We start from the raw sequence: 26,049 nt of genomic DNA on the forward strand, positions 1-26,049 counted from the left end.
TTTAGAGGATCTCTGTCTCTGCTTCCTCTGGGCCACTAGAGGGTTGTTATTGTGTATTAGGGTGATGTTCTGTATCAGAGCTGTATATTTAGAGGATCTCTGTCTCTGCTTCCTCTGGGCCACTAGAGGGTTGTTATTGTGTATTAGGGTGATGTTCTGTATCAGAGCTGTATATTTAGAGGATCTCTGTCTCTGCTTCCTCTGGGCCACTAGAGGGTTGTTATTGTGTATTAGGGTGATGTTCTGTATCAGAGCCGTATATTTAGAGGATCTCTGTCTCTGCTTCCTCTGGGCCACTAGAGGGTTGTTATTGTGTATTAGGGTGATGTTCTGTATCAGAGCCGTATATTTAGAGGATCTCTGTCTCTGCTTCCTCTGGGCCACTAGAGGGTTGTTATTGTGTATTAGGGTGATGTTCTGTATCAGAGCCGTATATTTAGAGGATCTCTGTCTCTGCTTCCTCTGGGCCACTAGAGGGTTGTTATTGTGTATTAGGGTGATGTTCTGTATCAGAGCTGTATATTTAGAGGATCTCTGTCTCTGCTTCCTCTGGGCCACTAGAGGGTTGTTATTGTGTATTAGAGTGATGTTCTGTATCAGAGCCGTATATTTAGAGGATCTCTGTCTCTGCTTCCTCTGGGCCACTAGAGGGTTGTTATTGTGTATTAGGGTGATGTTCTGTATCAGAGCCGTATATTTAGAGGATCTCTGTCTCTGCTTCCTCTGGGCCACTAGAGGGTTGTTATTGTGTATTAGAGTGATGTTCTGTATCAGAGCCGTATATTTAGAGGATCTCTGTCTCTGCTTCCTCTGGGCCACTAGAGGGTTGTTATTGTGTATTAGAGTGATGTTCTGTATCAGAGCCGTATATTTAGAGGATCTCTGTCTCTGCTTCCTCTGGGCCACTAGAGGGTTGTTATTGTGTATTAGGGTGATGTTCTGTATCAGAGCCGTATATTTAGAGGATCTCTGTCTCTGCTTCCTCTGGGCCACTAGAGGGTTGTTATTGTGTATTAGGGTGATGTTCTGTATCAGAGCCGTATATTTAGAGGATCTCTGTCTCTGCTTCCTCTGGGCCACTAGAGGGTTGTTATTGTGTATTAGGGTGATGTTCTGTATCAGAGCTGTATATTTAGAGGATCTCTGTCTCTGCTTCCTCTGGGCCACTAGAGGGTTGTTATTGTGTATTAGGGTGATGTTCTGTATCAGAGCCGTATATTTAGAGGATCTCTGTCTCTGCTTCCTCTGGGCCACTAGAGGGTTGTTATTGTGTATTAGGGTGATGTTCTGTATCAGAGCCGTATATTTAGAGGATCTCTGTCTCTGCTTCCTCTGGGCCACTAGAGGGTTGTTATTGTGTATTAGGGTGATGTTCTGTATCAGAGCTGTATATTTAGAGGATCTCTGTCTCTGCTTCCTCTGGGCCACTAGAGGGTTGTTATTGTGTATTAGGGTGATGTTCTGTATCAGAGCTGTATATTTAGAGGATCTCTGTCTCTGCTTCCTCTGGGCCACTAGAGGGTTGTTATTGTGTGATGGGTGATGTTCTGTATCGTTATTTTATGTCTTTATCTATAACTGTTTTCTGTGGCCTCAACAGCTGTTTGTGAAGGAGCTGCACCAGTGGCAGGGTCAGGTGGACGTGACCAATGACCTGGCAGGGAAGCTGTTAACCCTTTACACCACCGACCACACACACAAGGTCACACAGATGACCGACGCCATGAGCATTACCTGGGAGCACATCAACAAACGGTGAGTCAGTCTGTTATTCTGTCAGTCAGTTAGTCAACCAGTCAGTCAATTATTTAGTCAGTTAGTCAGTCAGTTATTCAGTTAGTCAGCCAGTTAGTCAGTCAGTTATTTAGTTAGTCAGACAGTCAGTCAACCTGTCAGTTGGTCAGTTAGTTGGTCAGTCTGTCAGCCAGTCAGTTAGTCAACCAGCCAGTTAGTCAGTCTGCTAATCTGTCAGTTAGTCAGTTAGACAGTCAGTAATTTAGTCAGTCAGTCTGGTATTCTGTCAGTCAATTAGTCAACCAGTCAGTCAGTTAGTCAGTTAGTCAACCAGTCAGTCAGTCAGTCTGGTATTCTGTCAGTCAGTTAATCAACCAGTCAGTTAGTCTGTCAGTCAGTCAGTCTGGTATTCTGTCAGTCAGTTAATCCGTCTGTCAGTCAGTTAGTCAACCAGTCAGTCAGTCAATCAGTCAGTTAGTGAGTCAGTCAGTCAGTTGGTCAACCAGTCAGTCAGTCAGTTATTCAGTCAGGCATTCAGTCAGTCAGTCAATTAGTCAACCAGTCAGTCAGTTAGTCAGTTAATCAACCAGTCAGTTAGTCTGTCAGTCAGTCAGTCTGGTATTCTGTCAGTCAGTTAATCCGTCTGTCAGTCAGTTAGTAAGTCAGTCAGTCAGTTAGTCAACCAACCAGTCAGTCAGTTAGTAAGTCAGTCAGTCAGTTAGTCAACCAGTCAGTCATTCGGTTAATCAGTCAACCAGTCAGTTAATCAGTCAGTCAGTCAGTCAGTTAATCAGTCAACCAGTCAGTTAGTCAGTCAGTCAGTCAGTTAGTCAGTCAACCAGTCAGTCAATCAGTTAGTCAGTCAGTCAGTTAGGTAGTCAGTCATTCAGTTAATCAGTCAGTCAGTCAGTCAGTTAATCTGTCAACCAGTCAGTCAGTCAGTCAGTCAGTTATTCCATCAACCAGTCAGTCAGTTAGTCAACCAGTCAGTTAGTCTGTCAGCCAGTCAGTCTGGTATTCTGTCAGTCAGTTAATCCGTCTGTCAGTCAGTTAGTCAACCAGTCGGTCAGTCAACCAGTCAGTCAGTCAGTTGGTCAACCAGTCAGTCAGTCAGTTATTCAGTCAGGCATTCAGTCAGTCAGTCAATTAGTCAACCAGTCAGTCAGTTAGTCAGTTAGTCAACCAGTCAGTCAGTTAGTCTGTCAGTCAGTCAGTCTGGTATTCTGTCAGTCAGTTAATCTGTCTGTCAGTCAGTTAGTAAGTCAGTCAGTCAGTTAGTCAACCAACCAGTCAGTCAGTTAGTAAGTCAGTCAGTCAGTCAGTTAGTCAACCAGTCAGTCAGTCATTCGGTTAATCAGTCAACCAGTCAGTTAGTCAGTCAGTCAGTTAATCAGTCAGTCAGTCAGTCAGTTAGTCAACCAACCAGTCAGTCAGTCAGTTAGTAAGTCAGTTAGTCAGTCAGTTAGTCAACCAGTCAGTCAGTCATTCGGTTAATCAGTCAACCAATCAGTTAGTCAGTCAGTCAGTTAATCAGTCAGTCAGTCAGTCAGTCAGTTAGTCAACCAACCAGTCAGTCAGTTAGTAAGTCAGTTAGTCAACCAGTCAGTCAGTCAGTCAGTCAGTTAGTCAACCAGTCAGTCATTCATTCGGTTAATCAGTCAACCAGTCAGTTAATCAGTCAACCAGTCAGTTAATCAGTCAGTCAGTCAGTTAATCAGTCAACCAGTCAGTTAGTCAGTCAGTTAATCAGTCAACCAGTCAGTCAATCAGTCAGTCAGTCAATCAGTTAGTCAGTCAGTCAGTTAGGTAGTCAGTCATTCAGTTAATCAGTCAGTCAGTCAGTCAGTCAGTTAATCTGTCAACCAGTCAGTCAGTTAATCTGTCAACCAGTCAGTCAGTTAATCAGTCAGTCAGTCAGTCAGTCAGTCAGTTAATCAGTCAGTTAGTCAACCAGTCAGTTAGTCAACCAGTCAGTCAGTCAGTCATTCAGTTAATCAGTCAGTCATTCAGTTAATCAGTCAGTCAGTCAGTTAGACAGTCAGTCAGTCAGTCAGTTAGTTAATCAGTCAGTCAGTCAGTCAGTCTGCATCAGTCCCACATGCTCCTGAAAGCACTTCATCATGCTGTCTCTCAGTACACCTGAACACACACACAATGCACAGTACATCTGAATGCACGCACACACATTGACCTTCACTGTTAGTTCTACTAAATTTCCCCTGACTGGCCACATCATAACCCTGATGTATGACCCCAGTTTGCCCTCTGAACTTGTGACCTGTGTGTGTGTGTAGCGGTGCTAACAACAGTTTCTGTATATGTGTTCATATTTCTGGATGTAGTGTCGGGGACCGTGAGGCGGCTCTGTCAGCTGCTCTGAGGCTGCTGCAGCAGTTCTACCTGGATCTGAAGGAGTTCCTTAACTGGCTGACGGAGGCAGAGACCACCTGTAACGTCCTGCTGGACGCGTCACACAAGGAGAGGCTGCTGGAAGACCCTGAGGCTGTACGACACCTGCTGGGGCAGTTCCAGGTACTCACACTCAGTTCATACTGTAGAGTCAGTCACCTGCTGGGGCAGTTCCAGGTACTCACACTCAGTTCATACTGTAGAGTCAGTCACCTGCTGGGGCAGTTCCAGGTACTCACACTCAGTTCATACTGTAGAGTCAGTCACCTGCTGGGGCAGTTCCAGGTACTCACACTCAGTTCATACTGTAGAGTCAGTCACCTGCTGGGGCAGTTCCAGGTACTCACACTCAGTTCATACTGTAGAGTCAGTCACCTGCTGGGGCAGTTCCAGGTACTCACACTCAGTTCATACTGTAGAGTCAGTCACCTGCTGGGGCAGTTCCAGGTACTCACACTCAGTTCATACTGTAGAGTCAGTCACCTGCTGGGGCAGTTCCAGGTACTCACACTCAGTTCATACTGTAGAGTCAGTCACCTGCTGGGGCAGTTCCAGGTACTCACACTCAGTTCATACTGTAGAGTCAGTCACCTGCTGGGCCAGTTCCAGGTACTCACACTCAGTTCATACTGTAGAGTCAGACACCTGCTGGGGCAGTTCCAGGTACTCACACTCAGTTCATACTGTAGAGTCAGTCACCTGCTGGGGCAGTTCCAGGTACTCACACTCAGTTCATACTGTAGAGTCAGTCACCTGCTGGGGCAGTTCCAGGTACTCACACTCAGTTCATACTGTAGAGTCAGTCACCTGCTGGGGCAGTTCCAGGTACTCACACTCAGTTCATACTGTAGAGTCAGACACCTGCTGGGACAGTTCCAGGTACTCACACTCAGTTCATACTGTAGAGTCAGTCACCTGCTGGGGCAGTTCCAGGTACTCACACTCAGTTCATACTGTAGAGTCAGTCACCTGCTGGGCCAGTTCCAGGTACTCACACTCAATTCATACTGTAGAGTCAGACACCTGCTGGGGCAGTTCCAGGTACTCACACTCAGTTCATACTGTAGAGTCAGTCACCTGCTGGGGCAGTTCCAGGTACTCACACTCAGTTCATACTGTAGAGTCAGACACCTGCTGGGGCAGTTCCAGGTACTCACACTCAGTTCATACTGTAGAGTCAGTCACCTGTTGGGGCAGTTCCAGGTACTCACACTCAGTTCATACTGTAGAGTCAGTCACCTGCTGGGCCAGTTCCAGGTACTCACACTCAGTTCATACTGTAGAGTCAGACACCTGCTGGGGCAGTTCCAGGTACTCACACACACAAACTGTTGATACTGTAGAGTCAATTCAGAGTCAGTTCATAGAGTCAACTCATAGAATCAACTCATTTTACATTTTACATTTACATCATTTAGCAGACACTCTTATCCACAGCGACTTACAGTAGTGAATGCATACATTTCATTCATTTCATGCATTTAAAAAAAAATGTTTTTGTGTACTGGCCCCCCGTGGGAATCAAACCCACAACCCTGGCGTTGCACACACCATGCTCTACCAACTGAGCCACAGGGACCATAGTGTCAGTTCAGAATCAGTTCATAGACTTAGTTAAGAGTCATTTCATAGACTCAATTCAACAGAGTCAAATTGTTGAGTCATCTTTCAGTTCAGTCAGCTCAGCTTGAGTGGCATTAGTGTGAAGTGTCTCAGGGTGGCGAGGTGTCAGTACAGTACAGTATGTGCAGGGTTTGTGATGTGTTCTAGAAAGCAGCCAGCAGTCTGACCCAGTCTCTTGTCCTCAGTACCTTCCCCTGCCTGCCATGTGTGCCCCTCAATACCCCGGCTGGTATGACAGGAATGTTGGGCCTGGCTGGGGGGACGAGACAAGGTCCAGACTCCAAGGAGCGGACAAAGACAGGATCCCCCCTCCAACTCACACTGTATTGTGGGTTGTGAAGAGAAGGGCCTGTTCTGAGTTTGGAAAGGGAACATTTCTGACCCTCTGTGCAGCAGTAGTCGCCCACTTTCTCCACTCTCTTTCTCCACTCTCTCCCCCAGTGAACAACAGTCACTGTGTGTCGGACATCAACCAGCCTTCTGTACCTCATTCTATTGGGTCTCTCCCTCTTCCTCACACACATGCATACGAGCAGACACTCTCTCACACACACACACTCTCTCACACACACACACACACACACACACACACACACACACACACACACACACACACACACACACACACACACACACACACACACTCACATAGGCATAGGGCTCATTGTAGCTCACAGACAAACACAGAAAGCATCTACGCTTGATTGGGTTTGGCGACAGAAGACATGTTTTCTTAGTTGTGGGAAGCGTTGCCTTAAGTGGATAATATGCTGCGCAGGAAAACCTACCATGTACAGGTTAGAGATTACAATTTACTGGTCACTGGGAAGGCTTTCTGTCCAGTACTGAACGGGTCTATGTATTCTTCTGACTTGTACTGTTCGTCTGTCTCAGAGTTGGAGAAAGACAGTTACTTCAGACGTAGTACTCACTTGAATGAACCACGGTCAGAAATGGTCAATTTAATACAGTAGGCTTTGTTGTTGCTGTACACTGAGTGGACAAAACATTAAGAACACCTGCTCTTTCCATGACATAGACTGACCAGGTGAAAGCTATGATCCCTTATTGGTGTCACTTGTTAAATCCACTTCAATCAGTGTAGATGAAGGGGAGGAGACAGGTTAAAGAAGGATTTTAAGCCATGAGACAATTGAGACATGGATTGTGTATGTGTACCATTCAGAGGGTGAATGAGCAAGACAAAAGATTTAAGTGACTTTGAATGGGGTATGATAGTAGGTGCCAGCCACACCGGTTAGAGTGTGTCAAGAACTGCAACGCTGCTGGGTTTTTCACGCTCAACAGTTTCCCACGTGTATCAAGAATGGTCCACCACCCGAAGGACATCCAGCCAACTTGATACAACTGTGGGAAGTATAGGAGTCAACATGGGCCATCATCCCTGTGGAACGCTTTCACCTTGTAGAGTCCCCGCCCCTGTTCTTTAAAAAAAAAATGTACCTCTTTTTTTCTCCCCGATTTCGTTGAATCCAATTGGTCGTTACAGTCTTCATCGCTGCAACTCCCGTACGGACTCGGGAGAGGCGAAGGTTGAGAGCCGTGCGTCCTCTGAAACACAACCAAGCCGCACTGCTTCTTGACACAATGCCACTTAACCTGGAAGCCAGCCACACCAATGTGTCAGAGGAAACACCGTACACCTGGTGACCTTGTCAGCATGCACTACGCCCGGCACACCACAGGAGTCGCTAGTGCGCGATGTGACAAGGACATCCCTTCCAGCCAAGCCCTCCCCTAACCCGGACGACGCTGGGCCAATTGTGCGCCGCCCCATGGGTCTCCCGGTCGCGGCTGTCTGCGACACAGCCTGGACTCGAACCAGGATCTTTAGTGGCACAGCTAGCACTGCCTTAGACCACTGCGTCACTCGGGAGGCCTGAATCGAGGCTGTTCTTAGTGTTTTGTACACTCAGTGTATATTTACACTCAATTACATGTGGTATGTGCATTAAGTCAATGAGGCACATGGGGTTGCTAAGGAGATTCTATGAATGGTTGTTATGTAGTCTTCTATTCTGTGACGTCATTCTGCCCTCTCTGAGATCAAACCTCACAGCCACATGACTCTTAGACCTGTATTATCTGATGATGACAGTCAGGGGAAAGGAATGGACTAATTAGGATCATTAGAGAACATTAGATTGAGAGTACACTCTTACAAAAAAGGTTCCAAAAGGGTTCTTCAGGTGTCCCCATAGGAGAACCCTTTTTGGTTCCAGGTAGAACCATTTTGGTTCCATGTAGAACCCTTTCCACGGAGGGTTCTACCTGGAACCAAAAGGGTTCTTCAAAGGGTACTCCTATGGGGACAGCCGAAGAACCCTTTTAGGTTCTAGATTGCAACTTTTTTTCTAAGAGTGTATGGTGAGGTGGGAAGCTTTGGTTGGACATTCACCATCATAATATGTATGTACCCAGCTAGTGGAGAATGTACTCAGGTAATACCTGGAAAACCTGTCTCTTTTACCTGCAGGACATTGATGACAATAATGACATAGACTAATGGATTCATTAGGATCATTCTAGAATATTAGGCTGAGAGAGTGGCTGCTCTGTTTGGACATATCTGTCATTGTTATAATATATAGATATTAATCTAATGATTCCTTCTATAGGAGGACATAAATCATTATTATAATATATAGATATTAATCTAATGATTCCTTCTATAGGAGGCAATAAATCATTATTATAATATATAGATATTAATCTAATGATTCCTTCTATAGGAGGACATAAATCATTATTATAATATATATATATTAATTTAAATGGTTCCTTCTATAGGAGGACATAAATCATTATTATAATATATAGATATTAATCTAATGATTCCTTCTATAGGAGGACATAAATCATTATTATAATATATAGATATTAATTTAAATGGTTCCTTCTATAGGAGGACATAAATCATTATTATAATATATAGATATTAATTTAAATGGTTCCTAGGCTTTAATAGGAGTAATAAAACATTAACTATTGGTCAAAAAGCATTGAAATCATTCAGCGAGAGGCATATACCACAGAACATTCTAATTATTTAGATACCAACTAATGATTGGATGTGTGTGTGTGTGTGTGTGTGTGTGTGTGTGTGCGTGTGCGTGTGCGTGTGCGTGCGCGTGCGTGTGCGTGTGCGTGCGTGTGTGAGTGTAGGACCTTCAGGGGGAGATAGATGGCCACACAGAACTGTACCACTCTCTAGATGACAATGGTCAGCGTATCGTGACCTCTCTGACCGGCTCAGACGATGCCGTACTCCTACAGAGCCGACTGGACAACATGGGCCAGCGCTGGGACGAGCTCCGCAGCAAAACCATGAGTATGAGGTAGACACCATGCCTGCCTCCATCTGTTCATTCATAGTGACAAAAGGGTGCAGGTTTTCGCTCCATCCCTGTTGTTACACACCTGATTCAGATAATCAAGGTCCGGGATGAGCACCTAATTACTACAATCAGGTGTGTTAGACTGAGTAGGGTTGGAGCAAACGCCTGCAGGACCTTTCTTCACCAGGAGGGAGGATTGAGCTGCCCTGGTCAACAGTCCAGTTTAGATAGTAATATCTATGATCCAGTCTAGTTTAGGTAGGAATATCTTTGATCCAGTCTAGTTTAGATAGGAATATTTATGATCCAGTCCAGTTTAGATAAGAATATTTATGATCCAGTCCAGTTTAGATAAGAATATCTATGATCCAGTCTAGTTTAGATAGGAATATCTTTGATCCAGTCTAGTTTAGATAGGAATATCTTTGATCCAGTCCAGTTTAGATAGGAATATCTTTGATCCAGTCCAGTTTAGATAGGAATATCTATGATCCAGTCCAGTTTAGATAGGAATATCTACGATCCAGTCCAGTTTAGATAGGAATATCTACGATCCAGTCCAGTTTAGATAGGAATATCTGTGATCCAGTCCAGTTTAGATAGGAATATCTGTGATCCAGTCCAGTTTACATAGGAATATCTTTGATCCAGTCCAGTTTAGATAGGAATATCTACGATCCAGTCCAGTTTAGATAGGAATATCTACGATCCAGTCCAGTTTAGATAGGAATATCTACGATCCAGTCCAGTTTAGATAGGAATATCTACGATCCAGTCCAGTTTAGATAGGAATATCTACGATCCAGTCCAGTTTAGATAGGAATATCTACGATCCAGTCCAGTTTAGATAGGAATATCTACGATCCAGTCCAGTTTAGATAGGAATATCTACAATCCAGTCATATATCTATGCTTCTATGTCTATGTTGTAGATCTCACCTGGAAGGGGAAATGGCTCCATGGAAGCGGATACACATGACCCTTCAGGAGCTGATTGCCTGGCTGCAGATGAAGACTGACCTGCTGGAGCAGGAACCACCAGTAGGGGGCGACGTCCCTGCTGTGCAACAACAGCTGGACACACACAGGGTGAGAGCGGAAGACTGGCTGGATGGGTGGTTAGCTGGTTAGCTGGTTAAGCACTGATGACAATCACTGCAACATCATTAAGAACTGATGACAATCACTGCAACATCATTAGGAACTGATGACAGTACTCTGTAACATCATTAGGAACTGATGACAGTATTCTGTAACATCATTAAGAACTGATGACAGTACTCTGTAACATCATTAAGAACTGATGACAGTACTCTGTAACATCATTAAGAAATGATGACAGTACTCTGCAACATCATTAAGAACTGATGACAATCACTGCAACATCATGAAGAACTGATTACAATCACTGCAACATCATTAAGAACTGATGACAGTATTCTGTAACATCATTAAGAACTGATGACAGTACTCTAACATCATTAAGAACTGATGACAGTATTCTGTAACATCATTAAGAACTGATGACAGTACCCTGTAACATCATTAAGCACTGATGACAGTACTCTAACATCATTAAGAACTGATGACAGTATTCTGTAACATCATTAAGAACTGATGACAGTACCCTGTAACATCATTAAGAACTGATGACAGTATTCTGTAACATCATGAAGAACTGATGACAGTACTCTGTAACATCATTAAGCACTGATGACAGTATTCTGTAACATCATTAAGCACTGATGACAGTACCCTGCAACATCATGAAGAACTGATGACAGTACCCTGTAACATCATTAAGAACTGATGACAGTATTCTGTAACATCATGAAGACCTGATGACAGTACTCTGTAACATCATTAAGCACTGATGACAGTATTCTGTAACATCATTAAGCACTGATGACAGTACCCTGCAACATCATGAAGAACTGATGACAGTATTCTGTAACATCATTAAGCACTGATGACAGTACTCTGTAACATCATTAAGCACTGATGACAGTACTCTGTAACATCATTAAGCACTGATGACAGTATTCTGTAACATCATTAAGCACTGATGACAGTATTCTGTAACATCATTAAGAACTGATGACAGTACCCTGTAACATCATTAAGAACTGATGACAGTACTCTAACATCATTAAGAACTGATGACAGTACCCTGTAACATCATTAAGAACTGATGACAGTACCCTGTAACATCATTAAGAACTGATGACAGTACTCTAACATCATTAAGAACTGATGACAGTACCCTGTAACATCATTAAGAACTGATGACAGTACCCTGTAACATCATTAAGAACTGATGACAGTACTCTAACATCATTAAGAACTGATGACAGTACTCTGTAACATCATGAAGAACTGATGACAGTACTCTGTAACATCATGAAGAACTGATGACAGTACTCTGTAACATCATTAAGAACTGATGACAATCACTGCAACATCATTAAGAACTGATGACAATCACTGCAACATCATTAGGAACTGATGACAGTACTCTGTAACATCATTAGGAACTTATGACAGTATTCTGTAACATCATTAAGAACTGATGACAGTACTCTGTAACATCATTAAGAACTGATGACAGTATTCTGTAACATCATTAAGAACTGATGACAGTACCCTGCAACATCATTAAGAACTGATGACAGTACTCTGCAACATCATTAAGCACTGATGACAGTATTCTGTAACATCATGAAGAGCTGATGACAGTACTCTGTAACATCATTAAGCACTGATGACAGTATTCTGTAACATCATGAAGAACTGATGACAGTATTCTGTAACATCATTAAGAACTGATGACAGTATTCTGTAACATCATTAAGATCTGATGACAGTACCCTGTAACATCATTAAGAACTGATGACAGTATTCTGTAACATCATTAAGATCTGATGACAGTACTCTGCAACATCATTAAGAACTAATGACAGTACTCTGTAACATCATTAAGAACTGATGACAGTACTCTGTAACATCATTAAGAACTGATGACAATCACTGCAACATCATGAAGAACTGATTACAATCACTGTAACATCATTAAGAACTGATGACAGTATTCTGTAACATCATTAAGAACTGATGACAGTACTCTAACATCATTAAGAACTGATGACAGTATTCTGTAACATCATTAAGAACTGATGACAGTACCCTGTAACATCATTAAGCACTGATGACAGTACTCTAACATCATTAAGAACTGATGACAGTATTCTGTAACATCATTAAGAACTGATGACAGTACTCTAACATCATTAAGACCTGATGACAGTATTCTGTAACATCATGAAGAACTGATGACAGTATTCTGTAACATCATTAAGAACTGATGACAGTACTCTAACATCATTAAGAACTGATGACAGTACCCTGTAACATCATTAAGAACTGATGACAGTACCCTGTAACATCATTAAGAACTGATGACAGTACTCTAACATCATTAAGAACTGATGACAGTACCCTGTAACATCATTAAGAACTGATGACAGTACCCTGTAACATCATTAAGAACTGATGACAGTACTCTAACATCATTAAGAACTGATGACAGTACCCTGTAACATCATTAAGAACTGATGACAGTACCCTGTAACATCATTAAGAACTGATGACAGTACTCTAACATCATTAAGAACTGATGACAGTACCCTGTAACATCATTAAGAACTGATGACAGTACCCTGTAACATCATTAAGAACTGATGACAGTACTCTAACATCATTAAGAACTGATGACAGTACTCTGTAACATCATGAAGAACTGATGACAGTACTCTGTAACATCATGAAGAACTGATGACAGTACTCTGTAACATCATTAAGAACTGATGACAATCACTGCAACATCATTAAGAACTGATGACAATCACTGCAACATCATTAGGAACTGATGACAGTACTCTGTAACATCATTAGGAACTTATGACAGTATTCTGTAACATCATTAAGAACTGATGACAGTACTCTGTAACATCATTAAGAACTGATGACAGTATTCTGTAACATCATTAAGAACTGATGACAGTACCCTGCAACATCATTAAGAACTGATGACAGTACTCTGCAACATCATTAAGCACTGATGACAGTATTCTGTAACATCATGAAGAGCTGATGACAGTACTCTGTAACATCATTAAGCACTGATGACAGTATTCTGTAACATCATGAAGAACTGATGACAGTATTCTGTAACATCATTAAGAACTGATGACAGTATTCTGTAACATCATTAAGATCTGATGACAGTACCCTGTAACATCATTAAGAACTGATGACAGTATTCTGTAACATCATTAAGATCTGATGACAGTACTCTGCAACATCATTAAGAACTAATGACAGTACTCTGTAACATCATTAAGAACTGATGACAGTACTCTGTAACATCATTAAGAACTGATGACAATCACTGCAACATCATGAAGAACTGATTACAATCACTGTAACATCATTAAGAACTGATGACAGTATTCTGTAACATCATTAAGAACTGATGACAGTACTCTAACATCATTAAGAACTGATGACAGTATTCTGTAACATCATTAAGAACTGATGACAGTACCCTGTAACATCATTAAGCACTGATGACAGTACTCTAACATCATTAAGAACTGATGACAGTATTCTGTAACATCATTAAGAACTGATGACAGTACTCTAACATCATTAAGACCTGATGACAGTATTCTGTAACATCATGAAGAACTGATGACAGTATTCTGTAACATCATTAAGAACTGATGACAGTACCCTGTAACATCATTAAGAACTGATGACAGTACTCTAACATCATTAAGAACTGATGACAGTACCCTGTAACATCATTAAGAACTGATGACAGTATTCTGCAACATCATTAAGATCTGATGACAGTACCCTGCAACATCATTAAGATCTGATGACAGTACTCTAACATCATTAAGAACTGATGACAGTACCCTGTAACATCATTAAGAACTGATGACAGTACTCTAACATCATTAAGAACTGATGACAATCACTGCAACATCATTAAGAACTGATGACAATCACTGCAACATCATTAGGAACTGATGACAGTACTCTGTAACATCATTAGGAACTGATGACAGTATTCTGTAACATCATTAAGAACTGATGACAATCACTGCAACATCATGAAGAACTGATTACAATCACTGCAACATCATTAAGAACTGATGACAGTATTCTGTAACATCATTAAGAACTGATGACAGTACTCTAACATCATTAAGAACTGATGACAGTATTCTGTAACATCATTAAGAACTGATGACAGTACCCTGTAACATCATTAAGAACTGATGACAGTATTCTGTAACATCATGAAGAACTGATGACAGTACTCTGTAACATCATTAAGCACTGATGACAGTATTCTGTAACATCATTAAGCACTGATGACAGTACCCTGCAACATCATGAAGAACTGATGACAGTATTCTGTAACATCATTAAGCACTGATGACAGTACTCTGTAACATCATTAAGCACTGATGACAGTACTCTGTAACATCATTAAGCACTGATGACAGTATTCTGTAACATCATTAAGCACTGATGACAGTATTCTGTAACATCATTAAGAACTGATGACAGTACCCTGTAACATCATTAAGAACTGATGACAGTACTCTAACATCATTAAGAACTGATGACAGTACCCTGTAACATCATTAAGAACTGATGACAGTACTCTGTAACATCATTAAGAACTGATGACAGTATTCTGCAACATCATTAAGATCTGATGACAGTACTCTAACATCATTAAGAACTGATGACAGTACCCTGTAACATCATTAAGAACTGATGACAGTACTCTAACATCATTAAGAACTGATGACAGTACTCTGTAACATCATGAAGAACTGATGACAGTACTCTGTAACATCATGAAGAACTGATGACAGTACTCTGTAACATCATTAAGAACTGATGACAATCACTGCAACATCATTAAGAACTGATGACAATCACTGCAACATCATTAGGAACTGATGACAGTACTCTGTAACATCATTAGGAACTTATGACAGTATTCTGTAACATCATTAAGAACTGATGACAGTACTCTGTAACATCATTAAGAACTGATGACAGTATTCTGTAACATCATTAAGAACTGATGACAGTACCCTGCAACATCATTAAGAACTGATGACAGTACTCTGCAACATCATTAAGCACTGATGACAGTATTCTGTAACATCATGAAGAGCTGATGACAGTACTCTGTAACATCATTAAGCACTGATGGCAGTATTCTGTAACATCATGAAGAACTGATGACAGTATTCTGTAACATCATTAAGATCTGATGACAGTACCCTGTAACGTCATTAAGAACTGATGACAGTATTCTGTAACATCATTAAGAACTGATGACAGTATTCTGTAACATCATTAAGATCTGATGACAGTACTCTGCAACATCATTAAGAACTGATGACAGTATTCTGTAACATCATTAAGAACTGATGACAGTACTCTAACATCATTAAGAACTGATGACAGTATTCTGTAACATCATTAAGAACTGATGACAGTACCCTGTAACATCATTAAGCACTGATGACAGTACTCTAACATCATTAAGAACTGATGACAGTATTCTGTAACATCATTAAGAACTGATGACAGTATTCTGTAACATCATTAAGAACTGATGACAGTACTCTAACATCATTTAGAACTGATGACAGTATTCTGTAACATCATGAAGAACTGATGACAGTACTCTGTAACATCATTAAGCACTGATGACAGTACTCTGTAACATCATTAAGCACTGATGACAGTACCCTGCAACATCATGAAGAACTGATGACAGTATTCTGTAACATCATTAAGCACTGATGACAGTACTCTGTAACATCATTAAGCATTGATGACAGTACTCTGTAACATCATTAAGCACTGATGACAGTATTCTGTAACATCATTAAGCACTGATGACAGTATTCTGTAACATCATTAAGAACTGATGAAAGTACCCTGTAACATCATTAAGACACACACACACACACACACACACACACACACACACACACACACACACACACACACACACACACACATACTGTAACATGGACACAGACACATACTGCATGTTATTGTTATTCGGCATTTCCTGTCTATTTATTCCTCGTCACTATTTGTATTTTGTATCTTTATCTTTAACTCTGCATTGTTGGAAAAGGACCCGTAAGTAAGACTCTTCGCTGTTAGTCTACTGTTCTTTACGAAACATGTGACAGATAACATTTGATTTGATTTTGTGTGTGTGTGTTACAGAGCTTCAGGAGAGATCTGAGGGCCAAGGGCCCAGTGGTTAACGGGGCTCTGGACCAGGCTCAGATCTTCCTGTCTGAGCTGCCTGCTGAGAGGGAGCCACAGCCTGTCCAGAGAGGTGAGTGGGACACACTGTTAGCCCGCTGAACTAAAGCCTAGGTAGTAATTCATGGACTTAACTCGAGTCTAAAGCAAGGTTACTCATCACACAGTGATAAACACAAACAGATACACTCATCATGCTAACGGACACCAACACTCATTTTTACCTGCTTATAATACACCTGCGTATGCACATTAATGCTCATGTAACTGACAAGATACAGTGCCGATGAAAACGTATTTGCACCCTTTCTAATTTTCTCTACTTTCGCATATTGTTGATATTGAATGTTATCAGATCTTCAACCAAAACCTGATATTAGATAAAAGGAACCTGCGTTTACAAATAACACAACACACCCAATGCCCCTGTGTGAAAAAGTAATTGTCCTTTTACACTCAATAACTGGTTGTGTCACCTTTATCTGCAATGACTGGAAGCACATTCTTCCTGTAGTTGTTGATCAGTCTCTTACATCGCTATGGGGATGCTTTTCTGCCTCATGACCTGGACAACTTGCCTTAATAGAAGGAACTGTGAATTCTGCTCTGTATCAGAGAATTCTACAGGAGAATGTCAGGCCATCCGTCTGTGAGCTGAAGCTGAAGCACAGCTGGGTCATGCAGAAAGACAATGATCCAAAACACAATCAAGTCTACATGAAAATGACTTAAAAACAACAAATTTGAAGTTTTGGAATGGCCTAGTCAAAGTACAGACCTAATCCCAATTGAGATGTTGTGGCAGGACTTGAAATGAGCTGTTCATGCTTGAAAACCCACACATGTAGCTGAGTTACAGCAGTTCTGCATGCAAGAGTGGGCCAAGATTCCTCCACAGCGATGTGTGAGACTGATCAACAACTACAGGAAGAATGTGCTTCCAGTCATTGCAGATAAAGGTGACACAACCAGTTATTGAGTGTAAAAGGACAATTACTTTTTCACACAGGGGGCATTAAGTGTTGCATAAAATTGTTTATGAAAGAAATTAATGAATTGTTGTGTTATATGTAAACTCAGGTTCCCTTTATCTAATATCAGGTTTTGGTTGAAGATCTGATAACATTCAATATCAACAATGTGCAAAAATAGAGGAAATCAGAGATGGGGCAAATACATTTTCACAGCACTGCATCTCAGTTGACTGACATGTTTCCTGAGTGTGCAGAACTGTACTGTCCATCATCTGATTATGACTAAGTTCATAACATCAGCTGACTTGACAGCCAGTTCAGGCTCTGTAATTGGCTCACGGGGTTCTGTTTATAAAACAGAGGAACAGTAAGCCAATGGGCTTTATTCCACTACTATTTTGGTGGTCGAAGATCTGCATTTTCCAATAAAAGGTGTAGAAATGAGAAGACACCATGCCCTGCAGTTTCAGTTGTGTTCCTTACTAAACAGCCTGCTCCCGTTTGTTCCCTAACATGCTGAGTGTGACCTCTTTACCATAGCAACTGCCTGACAACCCGTAGTGAGGGAAACTCTTGAACTCTTGCTGCTTATTCAATTCAATGGGCTCCAATGTGTTTTCCTCAGGTGTGGGATTATTTTTAGCTAAACCATGAGCCCTATGGTCTAAGTCATGTTTGAGCCTATATGTGAAGAGGTTGGAAAGGATTTAGGGCTGATCAAGAAAATAAAGCAACCAAATAACTTTCAAAGAGTAATAATCCAGAGTTTGAATTTTAATCTTATAAGTAGTTTATAATCTTAGTATAAATTAGGATTGTTGTGTCAATCCAATAACTCCTTAATTTCTATTAAATCTGATCATTCCCTGAGGGGACACAAAATGAATCAAACAATTTCTTTCTGTCCTGTCAGACATCAGTCCAGAGGAGCGTGCCCAGAACGTGGGGCGTGTCCTGCGAAAGGAGGCGGAGGATGTGGCGTCCGGGTGGGAGGGGCTTAACGAGGAGGCTGCTGATTGGCAGAGGAGGCTGGAGCTGGCTTTGGATAGGCTGTTGGAGCTTCAGAAGGCCCAGGACCAGCTGGAGCTGAGGCTGAGCCAAGCTGAGATGGTGAAGGAGGCCTGGGAGCCTGTAGGAGACCTGCTCATAGACTCACTACCTGAACACATCGACAGGGTCAAGGTGAGAGACACACACACACACATGCACCCTAAATGAACAGATAGAGAGAGTCAAGGTGAGATTGGATACAGATGATTTTATTCTTTATTTTTCATTTGGGTCCCATTAGCTGATTCCTTAAAGGGATACTTTGGGATTTTGGCAATGAGGCCCTTTATCAAATTCACTAGGAAGTTAGAGGTAGTTTCGCGATCCAATGCTAATTAGAATTAGCACAATGACTGGAAGTCTATGGGTATCTGCTAGCATGCAAGCAGATACCCATAGACTTCCAGTCATTGCGCTAACGCTAGTTACAATTGCGCTAGTGCTACTTAGAAACTTACTTCAAACTGCACGCAGAGACGCAACTGACTCTGGCAAAGTACTGTAGATAAAGGGCCTCATTGCCAAAATCCCCAAGTATCTCTTTAAAGACCACTAGTCTTCCTGAGGTCAAATGCACATCTCTCTCTAGCTGATGTCTTAGTGACCACTAGTCTTCCTGAGGTCAAATATACACATCTCTCTCTAGCTGATGTCTTAGTGACCACTAGTCTTCCTGAGGTCAAATGTACACATCTCTCTAGCTGATGTCTTAGTGACCTCTAGTCTTCCTGAGGTCAAATGTACACATCTCTCTCTAGCTGATGTCTTAGTGACCACTAGTCTTCTTGAGGTCAAATGTGCACATCTCTCTAGGTGATGTCTTAGTGACCACTAGTCTTCCTGAGGTCAAATGTGCACATCTCTCTCTAGCTGATGTCTTAGTGACCACTAGTCTTCCTGAGGTCAAATGTACACATCTCTCTCTAGCTGATGTCTTAGTGACCACTAGTCTTCCTGAGGTCAAATGTACACATCTCTCTAGCTGATGTCTTAGTGACCACTAGTCTTCCTGAGGTCAAATGTACACATCTCTCTCTAGCTGATGTCTTAGTGACCACTAGTCTTCCTGAGGTCAAATGTACACATCTCTCTCTAGCTGATGTCTTAGTGACCACTAGTCTTCCTGAGGTCAAATGTACACATCTCTCTAGCTGATGTCTTAGTGACCACTAGTCTTCCTGAGGTCAAATGTACACATCTCTCTCTAGCTGATGTCTTAGTGACCACTAGTCTTCCTGAGGTCAAATGTACACATCTCTCTAGCTGATGTCTTAGTGACCACTAGTCTTCCTGAGGTCAAATGTACACATCTCTCTCTAGCTGATGTCTTAGTGACCACTAGTCTTCCTGAGGTCAAATGTACACATCTCTCTCTAGCTGATGTCTTAGTGACCACTAGTCTTCCTGAGGTCAAATGTACACATCTCTCTAGCTGATGTCTTAGTGACCACTAGTCTTCCTGAGGTCAAATGTACACATCTCTCTAGCTGATGTCTTAGTGACCACTAGTCTTCCTGAGGTCAAATGTACACATCTCTCTAGCTGATGTCTTAGTGACCACTAGTCTTCCTGAGGTCAAATGTACACATCTCTCTAGCTGATGTCTTAGTGACCACTAGTCTTCCTGAGGTCAAATGTACACATCTCTCTAGCTGATGTCTTAGTGACCACTAGTCTTCCTGAGGTCAAATGTACACATCTCTCTAGCTGATGTCTTAGTGACCACTAGTCTTCCTGAGGTCAAATGTACACGTCTCTCTCTAGCTGATGTCTTAGTGACCACTAGTCTTCCTGAGGTCAAATGTACACATCTCTCTAGCTGATGTCTTAGTGACCACTAGTCTTCCTGAGGTCAAATGTACACATCTCTCTCTAGCTGATGTCTTAGTGACCACTAGTCTTCCTGAGGTCAAATGTACACATCTCTCTCTAGCTGATGTCTTAGTGACCACTAGTCTTCCTGAGGTCAAATGTACACATCTCTCTCTAGCTGATGTCTTAGTGACCACTAGTCTTCCTGAGGTCAAATGTACACATCTCTCTAGCTGATGTCTTAGTGACCACTAGTCTTCCTGAGGTCAAATGTACACATCTCTCTAGCTGATGTCTTAGTGACCACTAGTCTTCCTGAGGTCAAATGTACACATCTCTCTCTAGCTGATGTCTTAGTGACCACTAGTCTTCCTGAGGTCAAATGTACACATCTCTCTCTAGCTGATGTCTTAGTGACCACTAGTCTTCCTGAGGTCAAATGTACACATCTCTCTCTAGCTGATGTCTTAGTGACCACTAGTCTTCCTGAGGTCAAATGTACACATCTCTCTAGCTGATGTCTTAGTGACCACTAGTCTTCCTGAGGTCAAATGTACACATCTCTCTAGCTGATGTCTTAGTGACCACTAGTCTTCCTGAGGTCAAATGTACACATCTCTCTCTAGCTGATGTCTTAGTGACCACTAGTCTTCCTGAGGTCAAATGTACACATCTCTCTAGCTGATGTCTTAGTGACCACTAGTCTTCCTGAGGTCAAATGTACACATCTCTCTAGGTGATGTCTTAGTGACCACTAGTCTTCCTGAGGTCAAATGTACACATCTCTCTAGCTGATGTCTTAGTGACCACTAGTCTTCCTGAGGTCAAATGTACACATCTCTCTAGCTGATGTCTTAGTGACCACTAGTCTTCCTGAGGTCAAATGTACACATCTCTCTAGCTGATGTCTTAGTGACCACTAGTCTTCCTGAGGTCAAATGTACACATCTCTCTAGCTGATGTCTTAGTGACCACTAGTCTTCCTGAGGTCAAATGTACACGTCTCTCTCTAGCTGATGTCTTAGTGACCACTAGTCTTCCTGAGGTCAAATGTACACATCTCTCTAGCTGATGTCTTAGTGACCACTAGTCTTCCTGAGGTCAAATGTACACATCTCTCTAGCTGATGTCTTAGTGACCACTAGTCTTCGTGAGGTCAAATGTACACATCTCTCTAGCTGATGTCTTAGTGACCACTAGTCTTCCTGAGGTCAAATGTACACATCTCTCTAGCTGATGTCTTAGTGACAACTAGTCTTCCTGAGGTCAAATGTACACATCTCTCTAGCGGATGTCTTAGTGACCACTAGTCTTCCTGAGGTCAAATGTACACATCTCTCTAGCTGATGTCTTAGTGACCACTAGTCTTCCTGAGGTCAAATGTACACATCTCTCTAGCTGATGTCTTAGTGACCACTAGTCTTCCTGAGGTCAAATGTGCACATCTCTCTCTAGCTGATGTCTTAGTGACCACTAGTCTTCCTGAGGTCAAATGTGCACATCTCTCTCTAGCTGATGTCTTAGTGACCACTAGTCTTCCTGAGGTCAAATGTACACATCTCTCTAGCTGATGTCTTAGTGACCACTAGTCTTCCTGAGGTCAAATGTACACATCTCTCTAGCTGATGTCTTAGTGACCACTAGTCTTCCTGAGGTCAAATGTGCACATCTCTCTCTAGCTGATGTCTTAGTGACCACTAGTCTTCCTGAGGTCAAATGTACACATCTCTCTAGCTGATGTCTTAGTGACCACTAGTCTTCCTGAGGTCAAATGTACACATCTCTCTAGCTGATGTCTTAGTGACCACTAGTCTTCCTGAGGTCAAATGTGCACATCTCTCTCTAGCTGATGTCTTAGTGACCACTAGTCTTCCTGAGGTCAAATGTGCACATCTCTCTCTAGCTGATGTCTTAGTGACCACTAGTCTTCCTGAGGTCAAATGTACACATCTCTCTCTAGCTGATGTCTTAGTGACCACTAGTCTTCCTGAGGTCAAATGTACACGTCTCTCTAGCTGATGTCTTAGTGACCACTAGTCTTCCTGAGGTCAAATGTACACGTCTCTCTAGCTGATGTCTTAGTGACCACTAGTCTTCCTGGAGGTCAAATGTACACGTCTCTCTAGCTGATGTCTTAGTGACCACTAGTCTTCCTGAGGTCAAATGTACACGTCTCTCTAGCTTATGTCTTAGTGACCACTAGTCTTCCTGAGGTCAAATGTACACATCTCTCTAGCTGATGTCTTAGTGACCACTAGTCTTCCTGAGGTCAAATGTACACATCTCTCTAGCTGATGAAAGTGTATAAGGGGTGCAGTGTGTGTTCTCTAGGGAGTGTATGAAGGTACAGTAATTGGTCCGCCACTCCATCTTCTGTGTGTGTGTGTGTGTGTGTGTGTGTGTGTGGTGTGTGTGTGTGTGTGTGTGGTGTGTGTTGTGTGTGGTGTGTGGTGGGGGTGTGTGTGGTGTGTGTGTGTGGTTGGTGTGGTGTGTGTGTGTGTGTGTGGCACAGCCAGAAGAGGACTGGCCACCCCTCATAGCCTGGTTCCTCTCTAGGTTTCTTCCTAGGTTCTGGCCTTTCTAGGGAGTTTTTCCTAGCCACTGTGCTTCTACACCTGCATTGCTTGCTGTTTGGGGTTTTAGGCTGGGTTTCTGTACAGCACTTTGAGATATCAGCTGATGTAAGAAGGGATATATAAATACATGTGATTTGATTTGTTCTTCGCTGCAGGCGTTCCAGGCAGAGATAGCTCCTATCAAAGATGATGTGAGTCACGTCAACAACCTGGCCTCTACTTTCGGTCCTCCAGACCTCGTCCTCTCACGACCCAACCTGGACAGACTGGATGACCTCAACACACGCTGGAGGATGCTACAGGTAAACACACACAGTTCTCTATGAAACACACTGACTGAAACATGACCTCCAGGAGCATCCGTCCCATCGTCAGGTTGTTCTGAGTCTAACACAGAGACAGTGAGGTCAGGTTGTCCTGAGTCTAACACAGAGACAGTGAGGTCAGGTTGTCCTGAGTCTAGCACAGAGACAGTGAGGTCAGGTTGTTCTGAGTCTAACACAGAGACAGTGAGGTCAGGTTGTCCTGAGTCTAACACAGAGACAGTGAGGTCAGGTTGTCCTGAGTCTAACACAGAGACAGTGAGGTCAGGTTGTCCTGAGTCTAACACAGAGACAGTGAGGTCAGGTTGTCCTGAGTCTAACACAGAGACAGTGAGGTCAGGTTGTCCTGAGTCTAACACAGAGACAGTGAGGTCAGGTTGTCCTGAGTCTAACACAGAGACAGTGAGGTCAGGTTGTCCTGAGTCTAACACAGAGACAGTGAGGTCAGGTTGTCCTGAGTTGAGCACAGAGACAGTGAGGTCAGGTTGTCCTGAGTCTAACACAGAGACAGTGAGGTCAGGTTGTCCTGAGTCTAACACAGAGACAGTGAGGTCAGGTTGTCCTGAGTCTAACACAGAGACAGTGAGGTCAGGTTGTCCTGAGTTGAGCACAGAGACAGTGAGGTCAGGTTGTCCTGAGTCTAACACAGAGACAGTGAGGCAGGGCCGCCTCTATCCGGCTCCGCTCCCGTCTCCTGAGACCCCTCTATCCCTCCCTCCATGAGACCCCTCTATCCCTCCCTCCCTCCTTGAGACCCCTCTATCCCTCCCTCCCTCCCTGAGACCCCTCTATCCCTCCCTCCATGAGACCCCTCTATCCCTCCCTCCCTCCCTGAGACCCCTCTATCCCTCCCTCCCTCCCTGAGACCCCTCTATCCCTCCCTCCCTCCTTGAGACCCCTCTATCCCTCCCTCCCTCCCTGAGACCCCTCTATCCCTCCCTCCCTCCTTGAGACCCCTCTATCCCTCCCTCCCTCCCTGAGACCCCTCTATCCCTCCCTCCCTCCCTGAGACCCCTCTATCCCTCCCTCCCTCCCTGAGACCCCTCTATCCCTCCCTCCCTCCTTGAGACCCCTCTATCCCTCCCTCCCTCCTGAGACCCCTCTATCCCTCCCTCCCTCCCTGAGACCCCTCTATCCCTCCCTCCCTGAGACCCCTCTATCCCTCCCTCCCTGAGACCCCTCTATCCCTCCCTCCCTCCATGAGACCCCTCTATCTCTCCCTCCCTGAGACCCCTCTATCCCTCCCTCCCTCCCTGAGACCCCTCTATCCCTCCCTCCCTGAGACCCCTCTATCCCTCCCTCCCTCCCTGAGACCCCTCTATCCCTCCCTCCCTGAGACCCCTCTATCCCTCCCTCCCTGAGACCCCTCTATCCCTCCCTCCCTCCATGAGACCCCTCTATCTCTCCCTCCCTGAGACCCCTCTATCCCTCCCTCCCTCCCTGATACCCCTCTATCCCTCCCTCCATGAGACCCCTCTATCCCTCCCTCCCCGAGACCCCTCTATCCCTCCCTCCCTCCCTGAGACCCCTCTATCCCTCCCTCCCTGAGACCCCTCTATCCCTCCCTCCCTCCCCGAGACCCCTCTATCCCTCCCTCCCTGAGACCCCTCTATCCCTCCCTCCATGAGACCCCTCTATCCCTCCCTCCATGAGACCCCTCTATCCCTCCCTCCCTCCTTGAGACCCCTCTATCCCTCCCTCCCTCCCTGAGACCCCTCTATCCCTCCCTCCCTCCCTGAGACCCCTCTATCCCTCCCTCCCTCCCTGAGACCCCTCTATCCCTCCCTCCTCCTGAGACCCCTCTATCCCTCCCTCCCTCCCTGAGACCCCTCTATCCCTCCCTCCCTCCTTGAGACCCCTCTATCCCTCCCTCCCTCCCTGAGACCCCTCTATCCCTCCCTCCCTCCCTGAGACCCCTCTATCCCTCCCTCCCTCCCTGAGACCCCTCTATCCCTCCCTCCCTCCTGAGACCCCTCTATCCCTCCCTCCCTCCTTGAGACCCCTCTATCCCTCCCTCCCTCCCTGAGACCCCTCTATCCCTCCCTCCCTGAGACCCCTCTATCCCTCCCTCCCTCCCTGAGACCCCTCTATCCCTCCCTCCCTCCTTGAGACCCCTCTATCCCTCCCTCTCTCCCTGAGACCCCTCTATCCCTCCCTCCCTCCCTGAGACCCCTCTATCCCTCCCTCCCTCCTTGAGACCCCTCTATCCCTCCCTCCCTGAGACCCCTCTATCCCTCCCTCCCTGATACCCCTCTATCCCTCCCTCCATGAGACCCCTCTATCCCTCCCTCCCCGAGACCCCTCTATCCCTCCCTCCCTGAGACCCCTCTATCCCTCCCTCCCTCCCTGAGACCCCTCTATCCCTCCCTGAGACCCCTCTATCCCTCCCTCCCTGAGACCCCTCTATCCCTCCCTCCCTCCCTGAGACCCCTCTATCCCTCCCTCCCTCCTTGAGACCCCTCTATCCCTCCCTCTCTCCCTGAGACCCCTCTATCCCTCCCTCCCCGAGACCCCTCTATCCCTCCCTCCTTGAGACCCCTCTATCTCCCTCCCTCCTTGAGACCCCTCTATCCCTCCCTCCCTCCATGAGACCCCTCTATCCCTCCCTCCCTCCCCGAGACCCCTCTATCCCTCCCTCCCTCCCTGAGACCCCTCTATCCCTCCCTCCCTCCCCGAGACCCCTCTATCCCTCCCTCCCTCCCATGAGACCCCTCTATCCCTCCCTCCCTCCCTGAGACCCCTCTATCCCTCCCTCCCTCCCTCCATGAGACCCCTCTATCCCTCCCTCCCTCCCCGAGACCCCTCTATC

The 26,049-nt window shown here is 44.2% G+C and overlaps 1 protein-coding gene across 9 annotated transcripts in view; it reads left to right on the forward strand.

Moving 5' to 3' along the window:
• Window positions 1-26,049, forward strand: part of dmd (dystrophin) — a 424,484-nt gene that overhangs the window by 335,826 nt on the left and 62,609 nt on the right. For 8 of the 9 annotated variants that reach the window (XM_082963114.1, XM_082963111.1, XM_082963108.1 and 5 more), the window contains 7 exons: window positions 1,601-1,755; window positions 4,077-4,266; window positions 8,953-9,125; window positions 10,058-10,214; window positions 16,464-16,578; window positions 18,393-18,661; window positions 23,073-23,219. In XM_082963114.1, coding sequence (XP_082819240.1) covers window positions 1,601-1,755; window positions 4,077-4,266; window positions 8,953-9,125; window positions 10,058-10,214; window positions 16,464-16,578; window positions 18,393-18,661; window positions 23,073-23,219 — 1,206 coding nt within the window. Of the gene's footprint in view, window positions 1-1,600; window positions 1,756-4,076; window positions 4,267-5,437; window positions 5,455-8,952; window positions 9,126-10,057; window positions 10,215-16,463; window positions 16,579-18,392; window positions 18,662-23,072; window positions 23,220-26,049 lie in introns of those variants that run through there. The other variant, XM_082963116.1, reaches the window with a different exon arrangement.

The sequence above is a fragment of the Salmo salar genome, chromosome 16 (assembly GCF_965601325.2).
Source record: "Salmo salar chromosome 16, fSalSal1, whole genome shotgun sequence".
NCBI classification, from domain to species: domain Eukaryota; kingdom Metazoa; phylum Chordata; class Actinopteri; order Salmoniformes; family Salmonidae; genus Salmo; species Salmo salar.